The 9,147-nt window shown below is 40.8% G+C and overlaps 1 protein-coding gene across 1 annotated transcript; it reads right to left on the bottom strand.

Annotated features, from left to right (window-relative positions):
• Positions 1-8,835: 8,835 nt before the first annotated feature.
• Positions 8,836-9,147, bottom strand: LOC144672475 (histone H4). The gene has a single exon (XM_078534319.1). The coding sequence runs from the start codon at positions 9,145-9,147 to the stop codon at positions 8,836-8,838; it is 312 nt and encodes a 103-aa protein (XP_078390445.1).

Raw genomic sequence — 9,147 nt, 5'->3', positions numbered from 1 at the left:
TCCCAATAGTTTGCTCAGTTATTTTCTCTACTGAAGGTGCAGTAAACTTTAGACACTTAGTCAAATGTAACAAGATAGTGACACACAACTGATTGACTGCAGGTTAAGATTCTGTTCCAGTTACCTAATTTACAAACATATATAAAAGTAAAAGCACTAAAAACACACAAAATAAAAGTCACATTCACTGAAAAATGGCTGACATATAAGTATAAAACATACCAGACAGTGACAGGTTGAAAATAAGTTTCACCAAGGCATGCATGCAAGAGACAGAAAGATATCGAGTGAAATCACACTCAAATACTAGAAACTGACTGGCATGAAACTAAATTGCATAAATTATACTGGATAATGAGAGATATTAGTGAAAATGCAATTCAAAAAACATTCTCATACAGAGGACACACATTAAATGATTAAATCCTCACTCATTTACAATAAACTAAGGGACACAGAATCATTTTCACATATGTGACCCTGAAATGATAGGGGGGGATATACAGTCACGCTGATATATCACAGAGGTACAGGTACAGGATTAGATCCACCCACATACACACATCTCAGCAAATGAGAGTTAATAGTAAAACACACATTCCATTTAAGTTGCAGGCAAAAATACTCAAACATATACTCACAAATCAGGCACAAACAAGTGCAGAGTAATAGCTACACTCACATTACAGAGACTGACATATGCATAGTAAAGGCCAGCAGCAATTACACGTATGTTGGGAACAATACAGTCGCACGAGCAAATAACAGGGAACAGTGCAGAATCCTAATTCACAGACAGGTAAAGCATTAAAAGCACAGTAAGTTCAGAGAACCTAACAGATACACATCCACTTGGCACAATATAAAATTTGCAGTACAAATAAATCCTCACATACTCGAAACTGGCAGGTGCAGAAAACACAGATACACAAAAAGAAACAAGTGAAAGTTACAGAGCAAAATCTCCATTTAATTATTGCAACCTGTCAATATGAAAGACAAAATTAACCATTAGAAACTGCCAGATGCACTTGCTGGAAATAACATATTCGGGGACAAACAAAGAAAATGTGGGGAATAATCAACGAGTTTGGGAGCATCTGTGGAGAAAAAAACAAGACTGAACATTTCAGATCAATGTCGCTTCATCAGGTCGGAGTTTTTAAACAAATGGCAATTTTGTTTCTGTCTCCACAAATCTTGCCAGAGCTGCTCAGTATTTCCAGCATTTTTAATTTTTCTTCTTGAGATTTCCAATATCCACAGTATTTGGAATTTGCATTAGCTGCAGATTTAAACCTTCATGCCATAAACTGACAAGGACAAAGGAAATCCCACATTCACATAGGAGAAATCAACAGGTTCTAAACAGAACCACCGTTCAGCTCATCAGAAATGATCAGGAACAGAGCAAAATATACCACTTGCAAGTCAGAGATATGAATACAGAACAAATTACACACAACCCAAACATGAACTAACTGGTACAGCTGAAATCCATTATCACATATCAGGCATGGAAAGAGAGAAAATAGGGGCAGGAGTAGGTCATTTGCCCTGTTGAGCCAGCTCTGCCATTCAATTTAATCATGGCTGCCCTATATCTCAACAACATCCAACCACACTGTTATCATAGCCTTGCGCCTTTGGAGTCTTGAAATCTATCTATTTTGCTCTTAAATATATTCAGTGACTTGGCTTTCACACTCTTCTATCATAGAGAATTGCACAGGTTTACCACCCTCTGATTGAAGAAGTTTCTCCTCATCTCAGTTCTAAACCATCTACCCCGTATCCTGAGATTGTGACCCCTTGTTCTAGAGCCCCAGCCAGAGGAATCATCATCCCTGCACCCAATCTGTCCAGCCCTGTCAGAATGTTACACCTTTCATTGAGACCCCCTCTCATCCTTTTAAACTCCAGTGAAAACAGGCCTACTCGACCCAAACTCTCCTCAGAGGACAATCCTGCCATCTCCGGAATCACTCTGGTGAATCTTCGCCGCACTCCTCTTATGATAAATATATCCTTCCTTAGGCAAGGAGACCAAAGCTGCACACAATACTCCAGGAGTGGTCTTGCTAAGGCCCTGTATAGCTGCAGTTAGACATCATTGCTCCTGCAATCAACCATGTCAAGATGAAGGCCAACATTTAATTTGCCTTCTTAAGTGCTACCTGCACCTGCATGCTTGCTCTCAGTGATTGGTGTGCATGGGTACCCAGCTCCCTTTTTACTTCAACCTTTCCCAGTCTATCACCATGTAAATAATACTCTCCCATGCTGTCTTTTCAACTGATGTGGATAACTTCACACTAATTGGAGGTGGTTCAGAGAAGCTTTACTAGATAGTTACCTAGAATGAGTGGGATGTCTTATAAGAAAAGGTTGGACAGACTGTGCTTGTTTCCACTGGGTCTTAGAAGAGTGAGGGGTGATTGATTGATGTATACAAGATCCTGAATGGCCTTGAAATTGTGGATACCAAGAGGATGTTTCCAGTAATAGGGGGCACTGTTTCTAAATTAGATATCGCCCTTTTTTGGACATGGGTGAGGATATTTTTTTCTCTCTCAGAGGGCTGTGTGACTTTGGAAATCTCTGCCTCAGAAGGTAGTGGAGGCAGGGTCATTGAGAACTTTTAAGGCAGAGTTAGATAGATTTTTAATAGGCAAGGGAATCAAAGGTTATGGGGGTAGATGATAATGTGGGGATTGAAACACAAAGAAATCAGCCATGATCTTATTGAATGATGTGGCAGGCTCCAGGGGCCAATTGGCCCACTCCTGTTCCTATTTCTTCAGTTCTTATGTTCATAATCGATGTTTTAAAGCATCTGCCATATATTTGCCCACTCAATCAACTTGTCTAAATGGCCTTGAATCCACTTGACACCCTCCCCACCACTCACATTCCCACCAAGTTTCATGTCGTCAGCAAACTTGGAAACAATACTTCTGGTTTCCTCATGCAAATTATTGTTATAGATTGTGGATAGTTGAGGCCTAAACACTGATCCCTGTGGTATCCCATGGAATTACTTCCATATCTATTCTGCTGTTGGAATGAATACCGCACACACAAACTTGAAAGCATCAGGTACAAATTAAACCCACAATTACATACCAGAGACTCACAGATACAGGTTAAATCGAAGACAATCATGTGAGAAGTGGTTAATAAAAAAACTTTCATGCAAAATTGGATAGGTACAGAATGAAGCAATACATCGATGACCGAAACTGATGTGGACTGATCAACTGGCACTTTCATACATTGAAAATTGACAGATAGAGAGAAAAGTCCATTCAGTCATAACAGAGATTACATAACCACATAACATTACTGAGAGAATGAGTAAATCTTAGATTGGCTTAAAATATATTATTAGGTACAGAATGTAGTTGACATACTAAAGAACTGATAATTTTAAGGTATGTTCACATTTAAATGTCAGAAACTGAGAGTTAGACTCAAACACACGATGACCGATTTGACACTGAAAAACCCAATGTAATATTCACATTCACACACCACACACATTCCAAACATTGACAAATGTCAAGAGAGACCCACACTCACATGTCAGTTATTGACAGATGCAGAATAAAAACTCACATTCTCATGCTACACACTGACGAATAGAGGGGGAGAGAAAAGAAAAGCGCCAATCACTTCCAAGCAACGAACTGCTACGTAATAAAATCAATGCTCACACACCAGAAATTCACAGGGGCAGTCTAACACGGGCACACATTTACCAGGAACTGACAGAGATCGTGGCAAAGTCATTTTTACACACGCCGGAGACCTATAGATACAGGTGGGGCGGGGTTTGGGGGTGGGTGGGGAGCTGTTGGTGGGGAATCTAATTCACGTACCTGAATAAGCACACAGCTGTATAGAACTAACACTCAATATCAAAAAACTGGTAGGTAACGAAAAAGACACTGTCTCTAATGTGAAAAAACCTGACAAGTATTGAACAAAAAGTGCACTCACACAGCAACAGTCAACACCTGCAGTGAAATGAGACTCAAAGACCGTCAATTACAGAGCAATATCTCTGTCCCTTGCTTGAAAACAACAGGTATGGCATAAAACACATCAGTGAATCCCAGTGACCGAGATGTAGTTAGGGTGAATATTGCATTGCAAAAACCATCAAGTGCAGAACAAAACACCTTGTGTCGATCTGTATGGAGCGGAAGTATTTGGCCGCTGTCGTAGTCTTTTTAACCAGGTGAGCTTGGCCAGGTTCAGGAGCAGCATCAGGGCTATTGTTTTCTAGATGTTTGATCAGAAAGGGCCAGATCCAAGTTATAGTGCACTGCTGCCACCTCCTGACAGAAGATGAGCCCTGCAACAACATACGTACGCAGCAGAAGCACTTGAAATTGGATGATGTAACGGGGAAATGACAATATCAAATTCAAAACTTTGCAGTGTGATGTGTTCCTACATGCAGATGGTGTAGCGTAGGATAGAGTCTGATGGTCTGACAGGGATTAACATACCTGCCTTACAAGCAGTTGACCATAGTTTGATAACTGCCTGTTGCACTGGATGTTTATTGACCATCCTGTCCATGCAAATCAGGGAACTAATCCCTGCACAGAAGGAGGCCGCTGCTAACGATTAAAAGAGATAAATCCGGAGGATCATTGATGTGTTCCCAATGTGAAATTCGGCTTCGGGGCGCTGCCGCACTCATAAAGCCGATATTGACAAGTACAGTCAATAACATAACACCACTCTCATAGGGGGGACTGACAGATACAGAAGAAAGCTGGATCCTCGTAACAGGGGCAGACACCCACATTATAAAACCACAGACACATACCAGAGATGGAGAGGTGCAGAATAAAATCAATTTTTCCATAACCGACTTTTGAAAATAAGAAGAGATTGGGAACAGAGAGATCAGATGTTGATAACTACAGTAAAATTACACGTGAAAATGCATCAAAATGTGTAAGTTGCTAATTAAAACATAACAGCCCGTACCAAAGACTAAGAGATACAGTCGGGGGTGGTGTGGGGGCTGTTAGGGTGGGGGGAGGTCCATGCCCACAAACTATATTGAAAGCTGCAATGTGAACATTACACTCATGTAATACAGACTGACATGTTCACAGCAAAATCAACAATGACCTACAAGGTGCATACAGACCTAGAGAAAAGTCAATACTCACACACAAGAATATGATGGGCATAGAGGGAACCGCAACTTCTCATACCAGGGATTGACAGCAAATGATTAAATTCTCATTCATTTAATATAACCTAAGAGTTTCTGCATAACTTCTCCATGCTCACATTTCTGACCCTGACACAAACAACAGGATAATAAATCACACTGACATATCACAGAATTACAGATACAGAATAAAATCTGCAAATCCACATACCAGTGACGGAAAGGCAATGAGTAAAATATGCATTACATGTCAGAAACAGTGAAAGTAAGAAACATACTCACAATTCAGTCACAGGCAGGTGCTGAGAAATAGCCACATGTGCATTACAGACAGTAAAAGATACAGAGTAAAGCCCAGAATCAATTACAAACATTTATAAATTAAAACACACATTCACACAGCAGCGAATAACTAGGTGCATTTTAAAACCCCAATTCACAGGCAGGAAATGAATAAATCCCATAGTTAAAAAGTGAAAGATCCAGTGTGTTCCCACATTCACATAGCGTAATATAACCAGTGCAGAATAAATAAATTTCTCCCATAGTAAAGACCGGCAGGTAAATATATACACACAGACACACACTCGCCTGCAATCTGATAATGATATAACATTGGGCCACCATCTCCCCTTGTGCACCAGCGCCAAGTTACTGATTCCCCAGCTAAAATAATCATGCAGCCCTCTGCTTCGAATGGCCATAGGCACATTATTGTTCAAAGAGCACAGACAGAACAGCAGTTCCACCATCACTGAGAGCAGGAATCAGATTCACATTGATCTCAAGTTTCAGATAGACGTGTTCAATGCAACAGTCAAATACAACAGGGGAGACAGAATATTTCTCCCCAATTCACATCCACTGAGCACGGCAGAATGGTAGGTCCATCAATCCCAGTCCAAAATCACAAACATTATCAGGTTAAAAGGCAGCTCATTTATTTCAGGAGAGTGCAGTTTTAGCTACAGGTAGAGCAACTAAATGAAATGTACAAAATTAAAACTAAGAATGTACCCTGGGTTCCCACAGTGGAAGACGTTAAATTCCCCTCTAACGATCTCATGCTATATCTGAAATAAGAAGAAAGAGTAATTTTAATTAATACAGCAAGGATAAACAACACGTTGCAGGTCAATATGTTCACTATGATTCATAACGTAAGTTCGTTACAAACTGAACCAATCAGATATGAGGTACACAGCATGTGAGTTCAAGCGTCTCATTATCATTCACAAAGACTTTTGCCAAGTTGCAGCCTGAATGCTATACCTTAGTTCAAACAAAACAAATGAATAAAACCTGTCTTTGATAAATGCAAAGTTTCATGTCTAAATCTGCAACAGAGCCGGGAAACAGTAATAGATTAACGCATTGAAGAAATAGTTTTCACACACATGCATGGGATACATATTAAGTACAGAAGAAACCTACAGATATACAATAATGGAGTCATCTACACAGAGCACAAATTTGAGATACACAATCAGTACAATAACTGAGATAGAGGGAATTAATTCCACCACAGCTGACGGTCACAGGGTTGACACTGAAATTTCATGTAAATTAATTCCAAAACTACATCCTGTACCGGACGAAGACAAATGGGAAATGAGCCCTGCACACTCCCACAAAAACACTCACACATTCGCAGACTCATGCACTAACACACACAGACACACATGCAAAGCAAACTCACACACATACATAAACACTCATGCGCACAAGATTTTGTGCATACATACACAAACACACGCAAACAAAAACTTAAACACAGGCACACCCAGGACCAACAAAGCATTAATCCAATCACAAACAGAGTAGCAGAAAATTAAATGCAGAGGTCGAGGCACACACACACAAACACGCGCACACACAAACACACACACACACACACACACACAAACACACACGCACAAACACAAACAAGCACACAGACACACGACAAAAAAAGGAAAAACAGTCAAAAAGACACAGAGGAAACCCACAGTCACATAACATGCCACAGATTGACGAACACAAAACAACTCTCACTCAAAGTTGTTGAATCAATCAGTATCTCTTTGAACCACACATTTATTTCCAGATATTGACAGATTCAGATGGAATTCACTCTCACTGATTGCACCAGGGCATAGAATTAATCTCTTAATCCATAAGAGATACTTGGCGATACACAGAGCTACAATTAAATCCACCTATAATACAAGAGTACTGCTTAGTGCAAAATTAACTCGATCCCAGTACACGGATAGCGACAGGACATAATGAAATACACAATTTCACAATCCTAAAAGGAAAATTGTGAATCGAAATGAATTCTTCAACGAAAGGTTGACAAAAATGACATTTAGAGTATTAATCCTGCAGTCATACACAGTACCACAAACTGACAGATGCTGAAGGGTAACACCTTTCGTGTGTAGCACCAGAGACTGATACACATGGAATGAAGCTGACATTTTTGCAGCTTGTCAAAAACTGATGGCAGCAGAAGCAAAGTCCACCTCACAGTCACTTCCAGGCCCTGACAGCTATAGAATAAAATGCATAAATGAATTGCAGTGACGGAGAGGTTCAGAGCTAAAGTCACTATTCCATTGCAGAAAACAGCAAGTGCAGAATATAACAGCTTGTTCCGATCAGTATGGAGGGCGATGAGTTCATAATCGATAAGGTGCAAGTTATTGTGACCTGGCTCCATCTGCAGACCGAACACGAGTCGTGCAACAAGATAAATACTCATTCGGAACCACTTCAAACTGGAGTGAATTAATAACCTGCAATCTGGATACAATATTATAATATAATTTTATTATTTTAAAATAATATCACACTTGTACATCCAGGCCGATATTGCTTAACCGCAGCACTCGGTAAACGTGAATTTCCGCCGGCTGTTAGGACTGCAAAAAGGTCTGAGTTTAAACACGAATGGATTCCTGACTTTAAAAGCGAGTGTGGGACTTGCAATTAAATATGATATAGTACAATAAGGGAGGCCTATCTTTTAATCGTTCGGAACTGTGTTCACTTTAACGGCGATTTTCTGCAAGAAATTAAACCATTACTGTTTCCCGGCTCTGATGCACATTTAAACATGAAACTTTGCATTTATCAAAGACAGGTTTCATTCATTGGTTTTGTGTGAACTAAGGTGTAGCCTTCAGACTGCAACTCCGCCAAAGTCTTTGTGAATGAGACTCAGGAACTCATGTTATTTATGTCATATCTGTTTGATTCAGTTTGTAATGAAAAAAAGACAGGGTGAAAATAGTGCGAAGAAGCGAGAATGTTGTGTCTCAAAATAGCTCCTCCTGTTCAAAGTATAATAAATGATGGCCTTTATCTTGTGGACTGGGTGTTAGTTTGGGAGCTGTCAGCTAAGCTTGGAGTTGAGCTTCGAGAGGTAGAAAGGAAGTGAATTCCCGAAAACCGAACAAAATTAAACCATGAAACCTTGTGTGACTCACGATAGTTTTGTGAATGGAGAATGAGCAGATGGAAACGCTGTGTTTATATAAAACTACATCTCGCTTTCCCTCTCCCGCTCTGAGGTCAATGCTCTCAATGTGAGGTTGTGGGCGGCTCTTAGAAGAGCCTTTGGGTTTTGTTATAGAGTCGGGTCGATTTGTTCAGCCGCCGAATCCATAGAGAGTTCGGCCCTGGCGTTTCAGAGCGTACACCACATCCATGGCGGTGACCGTCTTCCGCTTGGCATGCTCGGTGTAGGTGACAGCATCCCTGATCACATTCTCCAGGAAAACCTTCAGCACCCCGCGGGTCTCCTCGTAGATCAGGCCCGAAATGCGCTTGACACCGCCACGGCGAGCCAGGCGGCGGATGGCTGGTTTGGTGATGCCCTGGATGTTATCACGAAGCACTTTGCGGTGCCGCTTTGCTCCGCCTTTCCCCAGTCCTTTGCCTCCTTTCCCTCTGCCAGACAT

The sequence above is a fragment of the Cetorhinus maximus genome, chromosome 38 (assembly GCF_964194155.1).
Source record: "Cetorhinus maximus chromosome 38, sCetMax3.hap1.1, whole genome shotgun sequence".
NCBI classification, from domain to species: Eukaryota; Metazoa; Chordata; class Chondrichthyes; order Lamniformes; family Cetorhinidae; genus Cetorhinus; species Cetorhinus maximus.
The sequence above is the reverse complement of the archived record's forward strand: the minus strand, read 5'-3'. Positions and strand labels throughout refer to the sequence as shown.